The sequence below is a fragment of the Panthera onca genome, chromosome D3 (assembly GCF_046562875.1).
Source record: "Panthera onca isolate mPanOnc1 chromosome D3, mPanOnc1 haplotype 2, whole genome shotgun sequence".
Taxonomy (NCBI): domain Eukaryota; kingdom Metazoa; phylum Chordata; class Mammalia; order Carnivora; family Felidae; genus Panthera; species Panthera onca.
In genome coordinates this window covers 18300934-18324216 of record NC_138350.1, presented here as the reverse complement: position 1 = coordinate 18324216, position 23283 = coordinate 18300934, and the positions used below count along the sequence as shown (strand labels likewise).

General features: G+C 53.1%; 1 protein-coding gene across 2 annotated transcripts in view; it reads left to right on the top strand.

Annotated features, from left to right (window-relative positions):
* Positions 1-23283, top strand: part of BCR (BCR activator of RhoGEF and GTPase) — a 128361-nt gene that overhangs the window by 84883 nt on the left and 20195 nt on the right. For both annotated transcript variants that reach the window (XM_078435666.2, XM_078435667.2), the window contains exons 8-15: positions 1321-1461; positions 12627-12748; positions 13975-14143; positions 14704-14823; positions 15703-15778; positions 17200-17304; positions 17952-18026; positions 21625-21722. In XM_078435666.2, coding sequence (XP_078291792.1) covers positions 1321-1461; positions 12627-12748; positions 13975-14143; positions 14704-14823; positions 15703-15778; positions 17200-17304; positions 17952-18026; positions 21625-21722 — 906 coding nt within the window. The remainder of the gene's footprint in view (positions 1-1320; positions 1462-12626; positions 12749-13974; positions 14144-14703; positions 14824-15702; positions 15779-17199; positions 17305-17951; positions 18027-21624; positions 21723-23283) is intronic.

The following is a 23283-nucleotide window of genomic DNA, read 5'->3' as shown; positions in this document are numbered from 1 at the left end:
CATACCTGAACATTTTTTTTTTAATTACACAGAAGGCATCATGCTATACGTATCGTTCCACACTTTGCTTTTTTTTCCTCTTAATATGATATGGTAGATATTGTCCTACTTCAGCCCAAACAGCTCTGCCTGTAGTATTTAAGCCATGTAGCATTCTGTCGAGTGCACATTTCATAATACCTCACTCTCCTCCAGTTAAGAGGGAGATGAAAGGCGTGGTTTGGGAGGCTCTGGCAGGTGACCCAATGGAGTGTCGGAGACCTTTATTCTGTCCCCTCGCTGAGCTGAGCGTCCTGATAGGGAGAAGACAGAGCCACCCTGGGGGGTGGTGTGGGGGTTCTGGGACCACTGACACCAGAACCTTCCTCCAGACTTGTTTCACCTCTGCAGGGGGCTTCTCACCAAGGGGGATTTGAGAGCTAAGTTCTCTCCAGGGCGGAGTTTGTTTCTCTGAACCAGGGTGCTGTTGACCTTGAGCACAAATTATACACGTTCCTGGTGAAGGAGTCAACATTTCCCTCTCGATTCTGTTTTTTTTTTTTTAATTTTATTTAAATCCAAGTTAGTTAACATATAGTGTAATAATGGTTTCAGGAGTAGAATTCAGTGACTCATCACTTACATATAACACCCAGTGCTCATCCCAACAAGTGCCCTCCTTAGTGCCCATCACCCATTTAGACCATGCTCCTACCCAACTCCCCTCCAGCAACCCTTATAGTTTGTTCTCTATATTTAAGAGTCTCTTATGGTTTGCCTGCCTCTGTTTTTATCTTATTTGAGAGGTTCAGTCTCTAAAGGGGGAGGAGCCAGGAAGGCCAGGTGCTTTCTCCTGAGCTTACACAGACAAGTGGTCCTAGAGGAGATTGATTCTGTCCCCTAGGGGCATGTCGGAGACATTGTCGCTTGTCACAGCTGCAAAGGAAGAGGAGTGCTAGCTAGCATCTAGTGGGTAGAGGCCAGGGATGGGGAGCTGACATCCTACAGTGCACAGGACAGCCCCCACCACAAGGAATGATCCAACCCAGAGTGTTAGGGCCGAAGATGGAGAATCCTGCCCTAGCTCCTGAGAGTGGAAAAGCTTGTTGGCAGCGTGCACACAACATGGGCTTATGGGAGCACCGTCTAGGTTTAGGACCTGCTTGTGGGGTGATACTCGTGCAAGCACTACCCGCATAGCCCTAGCCTGTCTAGAGGTGGTGGTGATGCTTGGCAAGCTGGTGACCCTGGGTCTGCCCAGTGTGTGTCTACAGTTTGCACACAGTGGTGGGGCCTGGGCTGTGCTGTCTCTGATTTGAGTCCTCTCTTCACCCGACACAGGACTTGCTGAAGCACACGCCCTCCAGCCACCCAGACCACCCTCTGCTGCAGGATGCCCTACGTATCTCACAGAACTTCTTGTCCAGCATCAATGAGGAGATCACGCCCCGCCGCCAGTCCATGACTGTGAAGAAGGGAGAGGTGAGCGGGACTGGGGATGGTCTGGGTTTGCTAGCCTGCCCCACCGGGCAGGGGGAATTCAGGGCACCTTTCTCGTCTTTGGCAGACTGTGCCTGCCATTCAGCCTAACACAGAAAATGTGTTACCTTTGAGGGTCTTTGACGCTGGCAGGGTAAAAATCCCTTGTGTGGGGAGTCAGGGTGGAGTTACAGGGCTGCACGCCTCACTTGGCTACCTCTTCTTCCATCGTGGCAGGTTGTATCCACGGCACCCCTTCTTTTCCTCACACCCTTGTCAGCTCATGGTCTGACTGGTGAGAAGGAGGATGTCATTTTGTCTGTCTGGAACTACATGGTTCCTTCTCAGTGTTCTTTCATTAAAAAACAGTCCCAGGTTTTCCCTGCTATCCAAAGGTAGAGTGTTCCTGTGAAATCTTTTGTAAACTGGAGCGCCTGGGTGGCTCAGTCGGTTGAGCATCCAACTCTTGATTTCGGCTCAGGTCATGATCTCACAGTTATGGGTTCAAGCCCTGCATCGGGCTCTGTGCTGACAGGATTTTCTCTCTGTCTCTCTCTCTGTCTCTGTCTCTCTCTCTCTCTCTCTCTCTCTCTCTCTCTCTCTCTGACCCTCCCCTGCTCACATTCTCTCTCTACCTCAAAATAAATAAACTTAACAAAAAATCGTTTGTAAACTTAAATGGTTAAAATGAAGAAGCCATTACCATTTGTAAAAGTGAAAATCTTCGGATTTATTTTTGTTACTGAAAACAGATACTAACATAGGTCTTTGGTAAAAGTAAAGTGGTATAACACAGACTTGGTAGCTAGCACAGGAAATCCGTATGATCAGATTTAAGGAATTAAAAGGAAAAAAGAAAGGGAGGTACATGCAGTTTATAGGCCTGACTTGTCTTCAGCTAAGAGGATTCTCCTTCGTCCTCCTCCTCCCTCCTTGCTTAACAGCGACCCCTGGTCTTTATCTGCCTGCACATCATTGAAAAGAGGATATAGAACAGAGGGGCTAAGAATTCATGGACCCAGCCTGCCCCAGTGGCCTCTGACCCTTCTGGGAGGGGCCCAGTGAGATGCTAGGCAGGTGCCATCCTGGGCGGGCAGCACTTAGTGAGAGAGCAGAGTTGTATAAATCTGGAGGCCGGCACCCCACACAAGCATGAGCATCTATTATCAGAAGTAGCACCATGGCAAGGGAAGCTGACCTGCCTCTGGGGTCTTATGCAGGGACAGGAGCCATACAGCCCAGGAAGGACATGGCTGGCAGTGAACCTGACTGTAGTTGCCACTGAAAGCCACTTCTTCCTTCCAGTTCATGTGCTAGGTGCTCAGTACTGAGGCCTGACCCTCCCATCTCAGGGTTTCTTCTCCTCCTGCCTGGGCTGGTGGGCAGGCCACTGTCAGATCTGTCTTCCCCACTCCTCTTTGGGAAGTGGTACCTAAGTGCTGAGCAGAAAGCTCCCATGTGCCCAGAGTCTCATCAGGCTTGACCATGAGTGACAGGCTTGGTGGGATTTCTCCTGGTGGACCTGGGCCAGGAAGGGCCAAGGAGGAGAGAGGTATCCCCTCCAGTCCACCCTCTGTGCTTGACCAGAGCCTGGAGCCAGGCCGACATCGAGATCCAATGCCAGCATCGCTGTGAACGTACTACCACGCAGCCTGGACGATGCTTGCTCCTCCTCTCTGGGCCTGTTCCTCCTTTTTACAGCAGGATGGGAACGCGGGCCCACCTTGATGGGTGCCTGGGCACCCAAAGGGGCATGGTTTATGGAAAGAGCCCTGCCAGCCAACATACAGAAGCAGTCTCTGAGCTCATAGAAGGCAGAAGTGGGTCCCCAGCACCTCCTAGGACCTCCACACCCAGCTGTCCAGTGGCCAGACCCTGGGGGTTCAGATCTCATTTCCTGAAGCAACAACGGGGCCCTGCCCCTGGTTCACTCCTGCCCCAAGTTTAGGGACCCCGAAGGAGTGCCAAGCTTTGGCCTCCCTAACTGGATGTGGGATTTGCTTCTGCCCAGTCCACTTATACTGAGTGCGTTTGTGCCCAGCTCCTAGGACACCTGCTCTGTCTCCTTTGCCGACTGTTCTTTTATGAGAGCACTGTCCTCCTGGGAAGCAAACGTGCGAGTCCTTTTTCCTCTCAGCTTTTCATATGGTGCTGAGTCTGACCTCAGCCCCCCTATCCTGCTGTTCAGGATCCCTGGAGAGAAATCCCTTCTTGCTTTTCGGATCCTTGGAGGCAGCTGCCCTAGGGAATTGAGGAAAATTGGGAGTTGGCAGCCCTGCCCTTGTTCCCACATCTGTTATCACAGGCTTCCTTCGTGCGGACCCACGGTCAGGGTCTCAGGGCCACCAGACAGGAAATATGTAGGGGCCGGGCACTTCATGAGGACAAGGGCTTTTATCTGTACCCACCCTCTCCCCCATCAGCATCTGGCCCTGTTGGCTTTGATGATACTTGCTCAGTGGGAGGGATCACCTGGGTACCTCAGCTGCAAGAGAGGAGAGAAGCAAATGCCCTCTGAAACGCCGTGAGTCTGACTTGCACGCACCTCCTTTCCCTCCCACGCATGGTAAGGGTTGTGGTGGCCAGCCCAGTATGACAGACAGGTGCCCACACTCATGCTCCCCACCCCCACTGTTCCAGGAGCAGACATCACTATTCAGTCGGGCACTTACACTCTGAGCTGACTGCAGCCGGAGTGTCCTCCTCAGTGTATCCTCTCAGGCTGCCCAACCCAGCTTACAGTCCCCAGTGTGGTAGAAAGGACACTACTTGGATAAGCATCAGACATGAAGAGGAGAGGAGGATGAGGATGGCAGTAGTGTGTGGTAAGTCCTAATTTTTTATCTCAAGGAATCAGTGTGCAAATCAACAAATTGAATAAATCAAGTCAGTGAATCAAGGATCAGAGGTATGAGCATACCTTCCAAAATTATAAAATCACCAGAATTAAATAGGGAAAGAGAGTAACTGGGAAGTATAATTGGGAGTAAGAAATAAATGGAGGAAACTTGCTATTCTTAAAGTACTATTATTTGATTTATTCTCATTTGGTTATAGTTCTTTAATAAAAAAATATTTTAAAGCTTAAAAAAAAAGGATGTTATAAGGGTAGTCTCCCAACCTGGGTTTAGTCCTGCCCACTACTTACCAGTGGTATTGATTTGGGAAGTCCCTATTTCTTTGCTGAGTGTCCATATTCTCTGAGGACAGTGACTCAGGGCCTGTGGCCCCTCCATGGGGTTGTTGTGAGGCAGAAAGGATCTCATGACCTCTGAGGGGCTGTCTAAAAGCAGGGGGTGCTGATTTCCCCACATGGACACTGTCCATATTGTAGATGTGGGGAAAGCACCCTCTACATCACCAGTCAGGAGGGAATCTGCAGGTCCCAGGAAGGGTGGGAGCTGCGGGCTACTTCCTCTTAGAACTTGCAGCTGGGGAGGACCTGAGATTTGGAAATACCTGTTGTTTTTTTTTCCTGTGTTCCTGTCTCTAAATTTGGTATATGACATTGAATATCAAGTTTCCAAAAGAAGAGAGGAAGTGGGCTTCTGAGTTCTCTTGATGACTCTGTGAAGTCAGGAGGTATTTTCCAGGTGAGGACACTGCAGCTCAGAAAGGTTGAAGAAATTGGCCACAGTCACACAGCCACTAAGTAGCTAACCCAGGATGTGAGGCCAAATGTGCCCTGGCACCTGTGTTCATCACAGGTGTGTTATGATTTATCGTCACCTCTCACTCCCCTGACACTCCTTTGAACCAATGTCCACCCCTCCTCTGGTCCATGTATGAAGAGCTACCTGGGCATAGGTGGTCACAAGGAGGAGAATGTGCCCCATTGGTTCAGCATGCTACTAGAGTCTTAAGCACTGAGTGGAGCCCCTTCCCCTGCTTCTCCTGCTGGGAACATGTCGGTGAATAGGGGTTGGGGAGGGGTGTCTCTGTTTCTAGCTCTCTCAGCAGTTTCTAGGGAGAGGAGAGGTACCTCCATTGGCTTGGGTGTTTGGAGGTATTCCCACAGTCACTGCTGGTCCCCTGGGAAGTGGCCTGTCTCCATCTGCTCAACCTGAGTAAGTCAGGGCATTGTGGAGATGCCCCAGTGTGAGCCCTGAGCAGAGCCAACAGCCCCAACCCCTGCTATGGCTTCTATGATCTCATCATCCTTTTCAGCCAGTCCCCACAGCTCCAGGGCTGTGTTCTTTGAGGAAGAGTGACTTTGGGCAGCATTACAGGTGTCTCCTTGACACTAAACTGTGGCTGGAACATGCTGTCACCAGCCTGCATGCTCTCACCCCTGGCACCCCAGGGGCTGTGAGCAGCAAGCATATCCCAGGAGGATACCCTTCTCAGGCTCCCAGGAACCAGTCAGGACCAAGGGATCCTGCTGGCACTTTTCTTCCCAGGCCTGGGTCCTATGGGCTAGTGGGTGGGTGCTCATTTATTTAGCTGAATTAACTTTACACTGCCAAGTGATTTCCCCATGTGGCTGCCTGCCTGTTCTTAGCACTGCACCCTGTGCTGCCCGGCATCCCCAACTCAGGCTGGGACACAAACGGGATGATTTCGTGTGGGTTTTTTGTTTCCCAACAGCCAGCCACTTCTTGGAACCATTCTCTATCCAGATTCCCAAATGCCCCTCATGGAAGAAGGCAGGTGGGCAGGCCGAATAGGAGCCACTGAGGAAATGTCACTGGTGCAGGCTGAGGACGAGAGGTGGTGAGGCTCAGGCAGAGGAGAAGAGAGGGCTCTTGCTTGAGGATTAGAGAATTGGAGACTCCAGACCCTGTTGGCAGAGTTTGTAAGAGATGCTATGGGAAGGGGGTGGGGGTGAAGACAGCATAGGGATTGGGGTTCCAGCGCCATCAGACATGGCATGTGACCTCAGCAATACCACTCACCTCTGAGCAACAGTTTGCTCAGCTGTGGGATTGGGGTGAGCCTAGACCATGTGCTGTCCACAGTTTCAAAGGATGTCCACAACATAGGAGCCCCATAAGGGCAAAGCCAGTGCTCCATGTCTGGGTCTTTTCTCAACCCTTCATAAATATTTGTAAATGGAGCTTGGATTGTCAACCTGTCCAGGCCCAGGTTTGGATTCTTCTAGGAACTTGGGCATGTTACTTACCTCTCTGAGCCTTTCCTTCTCCAACAAGTGGTGGAGCTAGAACCTGCTGCCTGGGACAGTCCTGCCAAGTGAAAGGAGATGTTTTATGAAGCGCTCTCTGCACAGGTCCCAGCACCCAACAAGTGCTCAGTGAACATTACTGCTATGAATCAGCAGTGTGCTTCCCAGGCTCACCCTGCTCTCCACCCAGCAGGTTCCTGTCCTTTCCGGGCTGTGTCATGCTCTGATTTCATCCTCCCCGATCAGTTGTCTTAGGAGGTGTCTCTCCAGGGCATGGGAAACAAGAGGCTTTCTCAGGGACCAGGGAGTGGAGGCGTGTTCTGCAGGGAGGTACTGAGAGCCCTCAAACAGGTGTGAGGGCAGGAGGGTCAGGCAGGACCCTCAGCACACACTCAGCTGCCGGGTATGTTGTTTTGGGGACACTTTTTCTTCCACCTTCTGAACCTCCACACCCCACTGAGTTACCCCACAGCCAGGGCTGCTCTGATGGGCAATGTCAGCTGGGTCGCTGGCATGCAGCCAGCTATCCCCAGGTTCAGGTCTTGCTCTGGGGGCATGGGAATGGAGGTTCGGGCCCCTGGCCTCCTCCAGGGCCAAACATGCTAAATCCGGCCCTGCTTGGAGCCAAACCAGGCATCCTCAGCCAGCAACTGATGCCTCATTGGTCCTTGCCTTGACCATCTTCCTTCTTCTCTCTGCCCCCACCTGTGCCCTCCTTGGCAACCCTTCTTGGTCTCACCTGGCAAGGCCCTACAGGTTTATCACTAAACTCCAGTTCCTGTACCTGAGGAAACTTCCCAGTACCCCCTCCATGGAACCTTGGGCTCTAGCTTCTTCTTCACAGAACCTTGTGTCTGAGTCTGCTCAGCTGCTATGACAAAATACCATCAACTAGGGGCTTAAACAACAGATGTTCATTTCTCACAGTTCTAGAGGCTGGGAGTCCCAAGGTCAAGGTGTGTGCTCAGGATCTGGTAAGAGCCTATTTCCCGGCTTGGAGATGGCTCCCAGCTTGGAGATGGCACATGGAGAGATCTCTGTCTTCTTTTTCGTATAAGGACACCAGTCTCATCACAGGCTCCCACTTTCATGGGCTCACCTAAACCTAATCACCCCAAAGGCCCTGCCTCTGGATACTGTCACATTAAGGGTTAGGGCATCAACATATGAATTTTGGAGTAGACACAAACATCAGTCCATAACAATGCACTTCTTCCAGATGGGTCTTCCCTGAATGGGCTCTGTCTAGGGGTGAGGGCCAATGTTGCCCAGATGACAGCTGGAGGAGGCCGGCCAGCCTAGGGGAAGACCCCTGGGGAAGGAGGGGCCCGTCCTCAGAAGACTGCAGACACAGGATGTAACCTCACTATCCTCAGTTTCCTTGTCTGTAGAAATGGGGGTGGTGGTACCTTCCCCACTCAGAGTCATCATCAACTGTGGGAGGCCCGACGACAATAGGGCATCTCTCAACACAAGGCCTGTACCTACAGAGGACTTGGCTTATAGTACCAATAGCCCCCTGTGGGGCCCATTTAATCCTCTAAAAAATGCTACCAGGCAGGTATTTGCATCCCTTCTTATGTTTAAGGAAACTGAGGCTCAGAAAACTGAAGTGGCTGAGCCAGCATTATCCCTGCAGAGAGAAGAGGATGGGCCACAGGCAGTGAAGGTGCACAGCAGCGGCTGCAGACACCTCACTCCCTGGCGGGGTGATGTTAGTTTTTCAAGGAGGCAATGCTGTCCCTTCGAGCAGGTGTTCCCCACTCCCAAGGGGAGTGCCTTCCCTCCTGCCACCATTACGGTGCCCCAGAGTGCACACAAAGACATGCACACGAGGGGACACACATTGTGATATCCACAGGAACACAAACACACACACAGACATATATGGGGGACACATACACATGGACACATAGGTTGGGGCACACAGGGGCATGGAAACTTACAGAAGGACATACAGAAACACAGGAACATGACCCACACATGTGGTCACATACACAGGTATACACACAGGGGACACACAGAGACATATATATGGGACACACAAAGAGATTAGTTGGACACACACCAACAGGGACGCACGCACGCACACACACACACACACAAACATGCCTGCCTGCTTGGGGATGCACACAAAGAGACACAGAGACACATGGATTCTCTTTCACACACATTCCTATGGCCCCAGCAAGCTGGCTCTTCTGAGTCACTGTCCCTCAGACCTCAAGAAGCATCATGCTACCCTGTCCTGGGGTCCAGCGGGTTCTAGCTCTCTCCCTACAGCTCTACCCAGGCGTGTTTGCTCTGCATGAGATGCTGAGTCAAAGGGACAGTCCTTACCAGCCACTTGACGTCACACCATCTTTAGACCACAACCCACAGTGCTATGGGACTGTGACCCAGGTGCAGCCCAGGCTGTGGCCCTGCCTGTGGCCCCTGGAGGACCTGACAGGTGGGCCAGACTGGAAGTCGTACTGGTTCTGAGGGCCTGGGGTTAGGGCTCATGATCATTTTTGAGAGGGCTGTCTCCTGGGCAGGCACAGGCCTCCCAGCTCTACACTGGTCCCATGTGGGCTGTCAGGGTGTCCCTGCAGAAGCCAGGGTTCTGAGAAGAGACCCAAGTGATGGCCATAGGGTCCAGCAGCCTCTCAGATGCGTCGATCAAAGGGCCGAGCATCCCCTCACAAGCTCGCTGTTGGACCTGCAGCTTGTCCATCCCTCCTTTCATTTCTGTCCTCCTCCACGATCATCTACCCTTGGCCTCTCTCTTTCCTGAAATTGGGTGGGTGCAGATGGGGATTTGTTGCTGTTTCTTCATGGGCCTATTTCAGCAGCAGGATCCTTCCTCAGCGTATGGCTTGGAGCTGGGCTCTGAGCAGGGCTGATCCCAGGCCCAGGCTGGCTGACCTCCATAGTCAAGATGTGGCATCTACCCAGGGGTCAGGGCTCTAGACTGTGCATCAGGATGGGACTACCAGCCTTAAGAGTCTGTGCCTCAGGTCCAGCCCCCATCTCCCTCACACTCCATCAGTCTGCTGCCCTCCTGTTCCCTTGGCTCTGGTCTCTGTGCCAGGGTCCAGACTCCCTTTGTGGATCTGCCAGCATGGTAATTGGGGGCCTGTTTTCTTGGGGCTGGGAACCCCCTCCTGCCCATTGGCTGGGTATTTTCTGTTTGGGCATGCTGCAAGACCCAGGGTGGACTGGGGTTCAGAAGCAAGGCCCTGTGCCTCCTCGCGAGGGAGGCCAACTGTGACATGACAGGGAAAACTCACAGTGAATGAGCCTTACTCTGAAGAGCTGCTGCTGTTCACCACCCATGCTGCCAGGGTCTGGCAGGTGACACGCATGATTCACATGCTCTGCATGGCCCTTGGAGACAGAGTGTGGCCCAGAGCAGGGTTTGGACTGGGATGCTTCGAGGGAAGTGTCAGGGTGCCCTCAGCTTTGGGATTTCTCATAGAAAGATGAGGGTTTGCACAGGCAAGCGTTCATGGGGAGGGGCCTGGCGACTGTCACAGTATCAGAACAGGGTCAGCCCATCAGAGCCTCCCAGGGCTGTAGTCTGAGCCCTCGGGGCACCTGTGTGCTCCCCACAGTCAGCCAGCCATATGTCCTCTCAACACAGCAAGGCAGGTGTGTGGGCTGCCACAAGCACCAGGGTGACACTCAATGATCCTGTGGAGGATGAATGTGACACTTCAGCTGAATGTGTGAGCAACAGGACCTCACAGGGAGAAAAGGTGGGCCAGCTGGTGTGTGGAGGGTGGTCACTGCCTGGATTCTGGGCATTTCTGACCTGTTGACAGAGGGGAGGAGTCTACTTCTGAGCTGGACGTAGGGGGCCCTCTGCTGGTGGTGGCCAGAAGCTCAGCCCCTTTGTATGGAGAAAGGATCCATGTTTCATCACAGAAGGTCCCTTGGTCCCTGCCCTCTGGGCTGGAAGACCCTCTGTCCTGTCCCTGCTGAGGGGGCATATGTCCACTCATTCCTCTGGGACTTCAGGGTCCCAGGACCCGTCTCAGACCTGCTCCCCAGTGAGGACCCAGCAGTCAGGTTTACCCCAGGGTCTCCAGCCCTGTGTGGACATTTCTCCAGGTGCACACTTTTTTGCTTCCTGTGGGTGTCAATGCCAGGTGGGCTGTCTGCCCATGGCAGGCAGGCACAGGGTGAGTGACAGTGAGTCATGGCCTTCGCACACAGGCAGCCTTCCAGCCCTTCCACTCATGCTCTCCCATTTAAATCATTTGCTCTCTGTAGCCAGGACCCAGCTGGCCATTGTGAGCCAAGCTGAATGCGACAATGACGTGTGGCCTTTGCACCTGGGAGTGTTGGGGCCCAGCCCAAGCTATACTTGCTTCTGGGCAGCCCTGCTGGCTCCAGCTCTCGCAGAGAGTATGGGAAAGTTCAGGGAGGCAGATACTCCCCGAGACAACTCTGAGGCTGCAGGTCGCAGCGGAGCCAGGCGTGTGGGCCTGCCAAGTTCACGGGGCGTTGGATATGCCTCTTGCTGGGGAGATGCTATGGGTCTTTGCCCACTCTTATATATGTACCTGATCCTCCAGACCCTTCCCTGGCCATCACAGTGAGAAGTGGAGAGTCACCCTCTCTGGGGGGCCTTCCCTGGAGCCAGGCTGGCTGGGTTGCCTCTAAGCACCTGGTCTCTCTCCCCTGGGTTTGTGAGTTCCCAAGGACAGAGACTGCTCAGCGTTGCTGCTTGCTCGCTCACTGTGCTGCCTGGGACAGGTGGTAAACCTATCTGAGGCTCCCATTTCTCACCTGTGAAATGGGCCTAAGGACCTGCCCACAGGGTGTTCTGGGGATCCCATCCAATAATCAGGCCATGTACTTGCTTGCACAGCATACTTGGAATGTGCACAGGGAAAGGAAAGGCTCACCACGTCAGCCTCTCATCCTGTCTTTGTGTCCTTGGCATGGTACAGCATTGACCCACATGAGGTTCTGGGCACTGTTTTTCAGATGAATTACTGACTTACCTTGGTGTGCCATTCACGTCATTCAGCCACCCCTGGAGCTGTGTGACCCAGTGGGAATGTTCTGGTCTTTCAGATGAAGTACCCGGGTGCAGAGGCGTGTAGCTTGCTGGTGGGCTAGTGCCTCGCATCCCCCTTCTAGGTCTAGGTCCAGTGGGCCCTGGGAAGGTCATCTCAGACTCAGGCTGTCGGAATCCAGGCATCCTATGTGGGCTTCTGCCTGTCAGTGGGCACTGACCTTAGAAAGATTAGAGCATGGAGTCCCATCTGTAGGCACACTACTCAGCTTCCTATTGCCCTCGAATTAAGTCCAGGGGCACCTGGGTGCCTCCGTTGGTTAAGTGTCTGACTTCAGCTCAGGTCAGCTCAGGTCATGATCTCATAGTTTGTGGGTTCGAGCCCTGCATCGGGCTCCACACTGGTAGCATGGAGCCTCCTTGAGATTCTCGCTCTCTCCTCTCTGCTCCTCCCCTACTCGCACCTTCTCTCTCTCTCAAAATAAATAAATAAACTTTAAAAAACAAAAACGGAAAACTTAGTTCAGCCTCTACCATGATTGTCGGGGCTGCCCCCTTAAAGTGTTCTGGGCCCACCTCCTCTCCACTCACCAGGCTGCCCCACCCATGCCTGGAGCACCAAGCTCTTCTAGCCACAGGCCTGGGCTATGATGGTCCCTCTACAAGAATGTCCTTCACATGGCTGGCCTATTGCCCATTCTGGGTCTCCAGTTGCTGTCTCGGAGAGGCGTGGACCGCCCTGCCCACAGGGGTTTTTCCTGCCATCATTTTCTCTGCAGGCCATCAACGTAGCTATAGTGTTCCCCCTCCCCAGCCTCCAAGCCAATGGCTGGTACTCTATCCACTCACCCTCCTCAACAGGCCAAGCACTCAAGAAACTTTACTGAATAAAGAGGAAAGTGTAGTGTGTGTTTGCTGAAACAGAGGGAGCACTGGAGAGTGGGCCTGAAAGTAGGAGGCTGAGGGTGTGAGGGCCTGCCCCCCTGCTGGCCCACTGCCCTAACTCGAGCCCGCACCATCCCCCTGCCCCCCCTATAGCACCGGCAGCTGCTGAAGGACAGCTTCATGGTGGAGCTGGTGGAGGGGGCCCGCAAGCTGCGCCACGTCTTCCTGTTCACCGACCTGCTCCTCTGCACCAAGCTGAAGAAGCAGAGTGGAGGGTGAGTGACTACATGGCGCCCATCCTGCCGGGTGGGAAGGGTCTTGGGGTCGGGGGGACAGGGTGGGTTTCACAGATGGATGAAACCTGGCTTTTGTTTTTCTCTTGTGACATGAGCCCAAAGAGTTCTGTAACTATGTGGTCAGGATATACTCTTTAAGTTACATTGTTTCCAACTGGCCATGATGCCAGGCTCAGGGTTAAAGGTCATCATTAACAACCTGGAGACAGTCTAGTTCAGGATCAGTGACCAGCCTATTGCCTCCTATAGATAAAAGGGGGATCGGGGTGCCTGGGTGGCTCAGTTGGTTAAGAGTCCAACTTTGGCTCAGGTCATGATCTCAAGGTTTGTGAGTTCCAGCACTACGTCGGGCTCTGTGCTGACAGCTCAGAGCCTGGAGCCTGCTTCAGATTCTGTGTCTCCCTCTCTCTCTGCCTCTCCCCCACTTGTGCTCTGTCTCTAGCTCTCTCTCAAAAATAAGTAAACATTAAAAGAAAAAAAGGGGGACCTACCTGACAAGGTACTGTTGGGCAACTGTCATGTCATGACCCAGGAAGAGTAAGTGGCAGGACAGGGAGCTGCAGGGTCTAGTACAGGCTGGCAGAGTGGGGCCGGTATCACTGGACCATCACTGTATTTTGTCTCCCCATACCTGTGAGAGCTTCTAAATTGTTCTCAGCCTAGGCTGCAGGTGCTCCCCCACCACACACACACACACCTCTTCCTGGGACTCAGATGACCCAGGTTGCACCAGCTGGAATGGAGGAAAGAAGGTTATGTTGGGAAAGACCAGAGCTAGGCTCTTTCCCCCGTTCTGAGCAGATTTAAATCAGTCACCTCAGAAGAGAGCCTCAGTTTCCCCTTCTGTCAAGGCAGAGGATTACCCCTGGTAGGTCTGTAGCCCCTCAAACTCTACAGCTCTGTGGGTGTCTGCAGTCCTGTCCTGCCAGTGGATTCCCCGATATGCTCCCACGTCAGGGAGCCAGGGAGCCGCCACCATCAGCCCAGGATAAGGTGGACCTGGCCTAAGTCACATGTGCAGAGTGCCCATTCCCAGGGTCACCAGTGTCTGCCGATGGCCTTATGCCAGCTTGCTACATGGACCACAAGCTAGGTTTTAAGTTCAGGTAAACTGCACAAGCCCCAAACTTGGGGTTTCCCGGCTCTTGAAAACAGAGACGTTAGCGAAGGAAAGCAGAGTGTTAATGTGTGGTTTCCTCACTCAGCAAAACCCAGCAGTATGACTGCAAATGGTACATCCCGCTCACGGATCTCAGCTTCCAGACAGTGGATGAGTCGGAGGCGGCTCCCAACATCCCCCTGGTGCTGGACGAGGAGTTGGATGCCATGAAGATCAAGATATCCCAGATCAAGAATGATATCCAGAGAGAGAAGGTGAGACCAGCTGGAAAGGAGCAAGGCTGGGCTCTGCAGCTTGAGTGGCAGCAGCCCCTTGCACACAAGTATCTGACCCACTCCTGAGCCTGGGGCCTGCTGGGACCCCTGTGAGCCCGCCGTCAAGCTTGGAGCCATCCTGCATAGGGGGTGGGAGGGGTGCTCAGCTGCCCTAATGGGGACAGCGTTCCAGGTGGGGGAACAGCCCCTCCAGCCCACCCTAGGCCGGCCCCCAGTTGTTTCTGGAGAGGTTTACAAGACTTGAGGAACAGTGAAGATGGGGCATTCAAGTGTAGGATTAGGCCCGGCCAGAGCAGGTACCATGCGGTGGCCACAGACAAAGTGGGTCCCCAGAACGTTGGGCTTCAGCTCGGGGATGCCTGGCTGAGGTGGGCTCAGCAGGACAGGGGTCTCCTCAACCCTCACCCACCTGCTGGCCTACTACACCACAAACCGAACAGGTTGAGGGAGGCACCGGGGGCAGTGGGACTGGGCCAGGCAGGAACGGGTAACAAGGGGCCCCCAGAATGGAAATGTGATCATGTGGCCTCTCCCCACAGAGAGCAAACAAGGGCAGCAAGGCCATCGAGAGGCTGAAGAAGAAGCTTTCAGAGCAAGAGTCACTGCTCCTGCTTATGTCCCCCAGCATGGCCTTCAGGGTGCACAACCGCAATGGCAAGGTGAGTGCCCCTGGCTCCTGTCTATCTAGAATCTCACTGTGCTGTGGCCGAGACTCACCACCCAGCTGTGTGGCAGCTGTGGTCTCTGGCTCCTGTGTGGCCTCTACAACAGCAGCCCTCTTCTTCTGGAGAATGTTCCCATGCCAAGAGACACTTGTTCAGTATAGCACACCCGGGCCCATGTGTCCCTCTGACTGGTGCTTTAGGCCGGAGCCCCCCAGACTGACTGACAGCTGGCTCAACCCCCACAGCTGGGCGGTAACAGCGTCTCCAAGAAGTTCAAATAGGGCAGGGGGTTCACAGATCTGTGCAGACCGGGCTCTTCGTACGGGGATTCTGTCCAGGGACCTTGTGAACCTGCGAGGTACCTTCTCTCCTGAGTCTGGCTCCTGGGGCCATCTGGAGCCCGGGCCTCTCCCTCTGGGGCTGTGGGCATCACACATAGCTGTCAGCGTGCAGCTAGGAGAGGCAGCTGGTGGGCTCTGCAGGAGCCTTGTCTCTGGGTCGCAGCTCAGGGCTCGTGTGTTAGACACAGGTGGTCAGTCAAAGTGGCATCGGCTTCTGCAGATCCCACCTGCTAACCTTCTCTGTGGCCCCTAAGCTACAACATGTCATGCCCTGGCCCAGGCAGTCCAGGCAGGGGGGCTGGTGCCAGAGGCAGAGCTGCCCAGGGCACAGGAGCTATGGCCTGAAGCCCAGCTGGCAGGAAGGGTGGAGAGTTCCAGAAGCATGAGCCAAGCCGTGAGCACACTCAGCCACCAGGCTCCAGCCAGTCTCTGGCCCCAAGGTGTGCCTTGGAGGGGTGCACTGCAGGACTCTATGTGGGTGCCTGAGCTGCAGTGGAGGTAACCAGGGTGTATTCTCCTTCTCACCCCCTAGAGTTACACATTCCTCATCTCATCTGACTATGAGCGTGCTGAGTGGAGAGAGAACATCCGGGAGCAGCAGAAGAAGTGTAAGTGGCATCCGCATGTAGAGGCTTAGAACCTCAGGCCTGGATGCTCATCTCCTCCTGTGGTTTCAAGCCTTTTCTTTCTTCCTGAGGAGCTGGGCAGTGGCACTCTTATCCAAGTGAGAGGCTACAGGGAGCTCTGATTCAGAAAATAAATTGGTCAGGAGCTCCTGCCAGGGCCCTACCCCCTGTACCCCCTTTCCAAGGCCTTCCCCACATCCCCTGTGCATCACCCCCTCCCACTTTCTGACCTCCCCTATGAACCCTTCCTTCCCACCACCCCCCCACCCATGCCTTCCCCCAATGCCCTGCCTGCCTCCTGAACCTGCCTGCTCCCTGTGGCTCCCCCTGCACTCTTGCCTGTCCCCTCAGCAGGTGCTATTGCCAAAGGAGCCCTTGGCTGGACCAGCCTGAACAGCCACACTGTGCTGGCCCCTCTCTGCTATCTGAGGGGCCAGCACTTGACCACTCTTAGGATAGGGTGCTTGCTCCTGTCTGGGGCAGTCCATTCCCTGGGCGCTTCCCTCTCTTAGCTGTTCTTTCCTGCTTCTCCCAAGCTCAGAGCTGCCCCTGGTTCTGTCTGGCCGTCTTCAAGGGTGGGAAGACAGACTCTGCCACAGGTCCTGTTTCCTTCCTCTGCCCCCCAGCTGTATAGTTTGGGATTCCTCAGCTGTCTTGTTAAGAGGTTCCCATGTGCACTCTGTGTGCCCACTGTTCTGAGAGTGTCTGCAGAGAGAGCCAGGCTGAGCACTGTGTCCCAGGTGGGCTGGGAGCCCCACATGCCTCTGCCCTGTCCTGAGCTCCCTACCCTCCAAGCTTATCATCCGTGCCTGTGCTGAGCCAGTGCCCCCCACCCCCACCCCCCGCAGTGCCCCTGTGTCCTGGAGGACGAGGCACTCCTGGCAGCTCTGATGGCCGGTGCCTGCTGCCCTGCCCATCCATGCTCATGTCCCGGGTTTCCTTTTGTAACCAGGGGACCCCAACCATTTGCAGCATGTCAGCGTCTATTCTCTGCTCAGCACCGTAACAGAAATAAACCCCTTTTCCTCACCGGGTGGGGATGGGGAGCCCTCATTAGCAGAGTGCAGGGCAGGGTTGTACTGGGTGTCTGTGGGGGGATACCCCACGGGAAGGTTCTGCAGGTCACCACTCACAGTTGCCTGGCCAGCTCATGGGTTTGCAAGCATAATGCTAATCCCGTCCCCACCAGCCAAACCCAGCCTGGGCCAAAGCCACACCTTGCTTGGCCACTTACCAGCTCCTCTCGTGGGAGCAGATCGCCCCCTCCTGGCCATCACAGCTCCTCACCAGGGTGTGGTGCAGGTCCAGTGCAGGCACATTGGAGAAGGCGCTCTGGGTGTCCCTGGAGTCTGAGGAGCTATGCTGACTGGCTGGCTGATGCACCTGGGTTCCACTTTCTTCAGGTTTCAAAAGCTTCTCCCTAACATCCGTGGAGCTGCAGATGTTGACCAATTCGTGTGTCAAACTTCAGACCGTCCACAGCATTCCACTGACCATCAACAAAGAAGGTGCGCTGTCCTCACAAGGGCTGCTTTCCCTTTTTGCTGCCAGCACTGTCTGTGAGACCATGGGTTTTCATCCTGACAGAATGTGTGTGCTGCATAGGGTCTGTTGGCCCCTCCCAGGGGTAGATGGGATGGGTCAGGGGTGGTCTGTCCCCATGACTTTGTGCCTGGTCACATGACGCATCTCGGATCCTCTGTGCTTTGGGTTTGGTCCTGCTGCCCTGTCCTCCCAGCCAGGCACTTCCCACCCACACCTTTGGTCATGCTGTGTTTTGCATTCACTTGCACACACACTTATGTACACTCATTCCCACTCATAGGTATGTGCTTGTGCACATGAACACATGTCACATGCCACTCCTCACATGACAACATGCATGTCACATGACACACCCTACCCCTCCCCTCTCCTGTCCTGGGAACCTTACTGTGTTTCAACCCAGTCCCTGGTCTGCCTGTGTTGTAAACCCAACTCAGATCCTAAGACCCCTGAGACAGAGGCTACAATGGTTATGTTTCTGGCTCATGACATCACCTGGCCCCATGCTGAGCAAATGGCAAACCCTCCCATTGAGGGTTGATTTTGAAGCACAGCCTGTCATTTGCCTCCCTCAGGAGAACGATGCTCACCTCTTTGGTCTCTTGCGCAGATGATGAATCTCCGGGGCTCTATGGATTTCTCAATGTCATCGTCCACTCCGCCAGCGGCTTTAAGCAGAGTTCAAGTAAGTGGTTACTTTGAGGAAGAAGGTGACAGGGCACCAAGCTGGAGGCTGTGGACCCTGGAACCAGGGTCGTGGCTCAGAATATCATCAGGCGCCTTTGGCCCTTAACCGGGTGAGGTCCTGTGCTGGTTGATACCCAGAGTGGACTGTTGCCTTCTTTGGTCTGTGGACGGGATGTGTGAGCTGGTGAGTTGCCCCCTGCAGGCGGGTCTTGTAATTGCAGGCACTGGAGTTTTCTGTAGCCAGGAAATACAGCCTGAGTTCCAGGCAAGGAGGGCTGCAGGGAGCACTTTGACCCCAGCCAGTAGAGTAGATTTGGCTGCTGACAGCTAACTGGTTACCCTTTTCATCCTTCCCCTCCCAGGCGGGGAACGCCTCTCAGCTACGCAAGCTGTCAGATCAGTGAGGGCTGGTTTCATTTCAGTCCAGGGTGGCACATACTGTGTCTCTCAGCATGGCACTCCAAACAAGTCCTCATCGTCCCTCTTAGGAGGACAGAGGACAGGCACTGTGCTATTGACCTGTCCCACTGATGCTGCAAAACTAAACAAGAAATCCCTGACAAGCCACAGCATAGAAGACAATATTTACAAACCATATATACATGATATGGGACTTGTATTCAGAGCATATTAGAGAACTCTTAGACCTCAGTGCTAAGGAGACAAGCCAGTTTTTTAAAATGAGCAAAAGATAGGGGTGCCTGAGTGGCTCAGTCGATTAAGCATCCGACATCAGCTCAGGTCATGATCTCACAGTTCGTGAGTTCGAGCCCCGGCGGGCTCTGGGCTGACAGCTCAGAGCCTAGAGCCCGCTTCAGATTCTGTGTCTGTCTCTGTCTGCCCCTCCACTGCTTGCACTCTGTCTGTCGCATTGTCTCAAAAATAAATAAACATTAAAAAAAAATAAAAATAAAATAAAATGAGCAAAAGATTTGAATAGACACTTCACCAAAGAAATACAAGTAGCTAATAAGCACATGGGAAGATGCTCACGGTCATAGGGAAATGTAAACTAAAACCACAGTGAGGGGGCACCTGGGTGGCTCAGTCGGTTCAGCATCCAGCTTCGGCTCAGGTCATGATCTCACAGTTTGTGAGTTCCAGCCCCACATCAGTCTCACTGCTGTCAGCACAGAGCCCACTTCAGATCCTCTGTCTCCACCCCTATCCCACTTGCACCTTCTAAAAAATCAACATTAAAAAAAAAAAAATAAAACCACATTGAGGTTCCACTTCATGCCCACCAGGATGGTGATGACCAGAAAGGTACACAGTGACGACTGTTGGTGGGGATATGGAGAAATGGGAACCCTCAGACACTCCGCTGGTGAGGATGTGAAATGGTTTGGCCACCCTGGAAGACAGTTTCACACTTTCTTAAAAAGTTAAACACACCCGTACCACGTGACCCAGCAGCCCTGCTTTTAAGTATTTATTCCAGAGATATAAGAACATGTCTGTATAAAGACTTGGATGTGCCTGATAAACATAACACGTTCATCCATGCGACAGAGCGCCATTCTGCAATAAAAAGGAATGGAGTACTGATACAGGCAACGATAGGGATGAACCTCAAAAGAATTATTCCCAAAAAAAGACACCAGGTGCAAAAGATTACATGTTGTATCATTCCACATGTGTAAAATTTCTAAGGCAAAATTTGGAGACAAAGCCTAGCAGGGGTTTCCTGGGACTGGGGATGGGAGATTTGCCTGAAGTTGATTCCAAAGGGCCTTTTGGGGGGGGGGGGGCGGGGGCAGCAGTGTTCTGCAACAGTGGCAATGCTGATTTACTAAAAATCCTCAAACTTACAGCAAATGGATTGTACAGTGTGCAGATTTTACCTCCATTAGGTTGTCACATAGGTGTAATTGTTCCCCTGGGAGCACCTGCTCCACACCCCTCTCACACAAATGCTGGTGTTTTCAAGGGTTCCATCTAGGCCTTCCTCCCTCACTGCATACACTCCCTCTTCCTAGGCCCAGGGGCCCTTCCATCAACAGCGCAGTTGATGTCTGGAACTGCCTCTCCGTCCCCACTCTTGTCTCCTGGCCTCCCTCTATTACTTTCTGTCTGAGTCCCCAGTGTCCCACACTCTACGCTCCACATCCCGAAACTGAATCTATCACTTGGGCTCCCAAACTTGTTTCTCTTATTTTATGCCCTGCCCCAGTGAGAGGTGCTACCCTCTCTGTCCTGTGGCTAGGACAGAAACCACCATCTGGTTCCCTGGCCATATCAGTAAGATGACATTCTCTGTCCGTGGAGTTTCCTCATTACCTCTGGCCACCTGCCCCACCCTTCATCCAGGCCCTGGGAGTGGCCTCCTCCCTGGTCCCTACATCCGCTCTCCCTGCACCCCACAATTCTCCCAGCAGTGAGCTGTTTTTGGTGCCCCATCCTGGCCTGCAGCACCCTTTGCCCCAGTTGACCTAGTAAACTTACAGCAGGGTCTGCGCAGGTGGTCGGCACTTCCCCTAGCCCCACCCTTCTCTGTGCATCATCCTCCTGATGGTGATGGTACGTTCATCTCTGCCCAGGTCACCACCCATAGGGTTCTGCTCACATAGAGGCTTTAGCCAGGATTTGTCAAATGACCAGGTGAGCACACGTTCTGACAGGTGCTGGTTCAGCTGTACCACGGGGCGGAATCTGCACGTGAGGTGCTGGGGCCCATGCTGGCCACTGGTGTTTTGCTTTATTTTTTCCAAATTTTTATTAAAATTCTAGTTAGTTAATGTGCAGTGCAATATTGGTTATTGGTTTCAGTGTTGTGTTGTTTTTTTTTTTTTTTTTTTTTTTTTTTTTTTTTTCAACGTTTTTTATTTATTTTTGGGACAGAGAGAGACAGACAGAGCATGAACGGGGGAGGGGCAGAGAGAGGGAGACACAGAATCGGAAACAGGCTCCAGGCTCTGGGCCATCAGCCCAGAGCCCGACGCGGGGCTCGAACTCACGGACCGCGAGATCGTGACCTGGCTGAAGTCGGACGCTTAACCGACTGCGCCACCCAGGCGCCCCTATGTTGTGTTATTTTGAAAAGAAACTTAAGACTTTTTTTTTTTTCTGATTTTGAAAATGTCAAGGAGCAAGAACTCCTGTCCCCTTCAAGGCCAACTAACAGGAAAAAATTAATAGCACACACGCTGGGAATCCACACAGACATGGAAGTCACAAAGACAGGCAAAATGAGGCATATATGTCATCCTGAACCTAGGAGAAGGGGGCAGAGGTCTGGGGCTTCAGAGGAAAGGAATGCACTTCACAGGACAACAGGAAGAGCAGATATTTAGCAACTAGATGTTTGCCCTGCCTCACCAGTAGGTCACTCAGATTAGATTTATCTCTGCTAATAACCCTTATTCTGGGAAAGACCCCCCAATTTAGATTCTTCTGTGCAGTTACAGGAAGGGCAAAATTTCTCTTGAGCCCAGATGGTCTTGATTGCTCTCAGCTCAGAATGATCTTGTCCCAGTGGCCCGCCCATCTTGGGGCAGCCTGCCCTTGGGCCCCTACAAAAATAGCCCCTGCTTCTGATAGAAAATTCGGGTAATATGGAAAAGTACGATCACCTTCCCTTTGTTGCCCTCCCACAGATCTGTACTGTACCCTGGAGGTTGATTCCTTCGGTTATTTTGTGAATAAAGCCAAGACTCGCGTTTACAGAGACACAGCTGAGCCCAACTGGAATGAGGTGAGGCACTACTTCCAGGCAAGTCTTGTATGTTGGCCCTGGCTGGCAGGCCAGGATCTTTTCCATGGGGAGAGTCTGAACACCGCCCCCACCCCACCCGCCCTGGGCTCCCTAATGTCTTTCCTCGCAGGCAGCCGCCTCCGCTGCCCACATTCCACCAGCATTCCAGGAATCTCCTGGGAGGAGGGGGGGCGACCAGTCCAAGAGATTTTATCTCTGTGTTCCTGAGAATCCAACCCCCTTCACTCCCCATCACAAAGAAACAGCCTATTTTTCTGGAGAAGGTTTTGGAAAAGAAACTTAAAAGGGTTTTTTGTGCTGCCTTTGTTATTGCTTAGTTTACTTGGTAGATTTCCATACTGTTTTTCCTCGGAAGTTGGAATGAGCCCTGTAGCCCTCTTGGTTTCTGGAAGCCTGGGGCTCTGCCGGGGGAGGGCTGGGGTAGGGACCCTACTTGCCTGTGCCGAGTGTTGGATTTGTATAGTTTGCTGCTCTGTTCTCCTTCACCTTGGAGAGCTGTTGTGTAACTTGCTCACCATCTCACCTTGAGCCTTTGGGAGTGTGGGAATGATTATAGAGTAGCCAATATTGATGAAGTCCCCAGATCTGTGAGAATGCCATTTCCCAGTTTCTGGAGTAGCTGTGGCCTAGGAAAGCCTCATGCTTGAGGCTGTGGGTGGAAAGCAAACCACCTGCTCCCTTGGAGAAGAAGAAGCTAAGACCAAGTGGCTGTCTGGTCCACTTTGGGTCATGTGGCTGGTAGAGCCATGGGGCCAGCACCCAGCTCTCCTTTCTTGGCATCCATGACTCTCATCATCAGATTTGCTGCCTTAGTAGGACTGGGGCACAGGGAGCCCATAGGATTGCCCAATCATTATAGCTCTGGGCATCTGTGCAGAAAGGGTGATGGCTGCCGTGACAAGGGAGCATCACAGCCAGACGGATCCATCAAAGGCTTTGCAGAGAGTAAATGAGCATGACCTGACAGGGGCAATGAGGGAGGGGTTCTGGAGGCACCAGCAGTAGAGGGCTCAAGGAACCCAGGCATGGAGGATTCCAGACCAGCATCACCTGGTGGCCACCCTGGGTGTGCATATGGATCATCAGGGCTGTTACACATTCCTGGCACACACACACCCTCCCCACCCCCATGCAGGCTCAGAAATATCTCCTTTCTTTTCCCCCACCCTCTTCCATTTCCCCACCGTGAACCTGTGCCTGCAAAAACACTGGTGTGAAATGTAGAATTTACTGAAGACATCATGTGGTGATGGAGGAGAAAGTCAACACCACACATCCCACAGCAGACAACTCGAAAACCTATAAGAACGGTTCTTTCCTCTCCTATATCACCTCCATGGGTCGATTTCCTTCCCCGCTTTCAAATAAACTTAATTTATAGAGCAGCTTTAGGTCCACAGCTTTAGGTCCAGAGCAGAAAGGACAGAGATTTCCCATATGCCCACTGTCCCCAAACATGCACAGCCTCCCCAACTAATCAATGAACCTACACTGACATCATTATCACCCAAAGTCCATAGAATATCTGCATTTATAACCA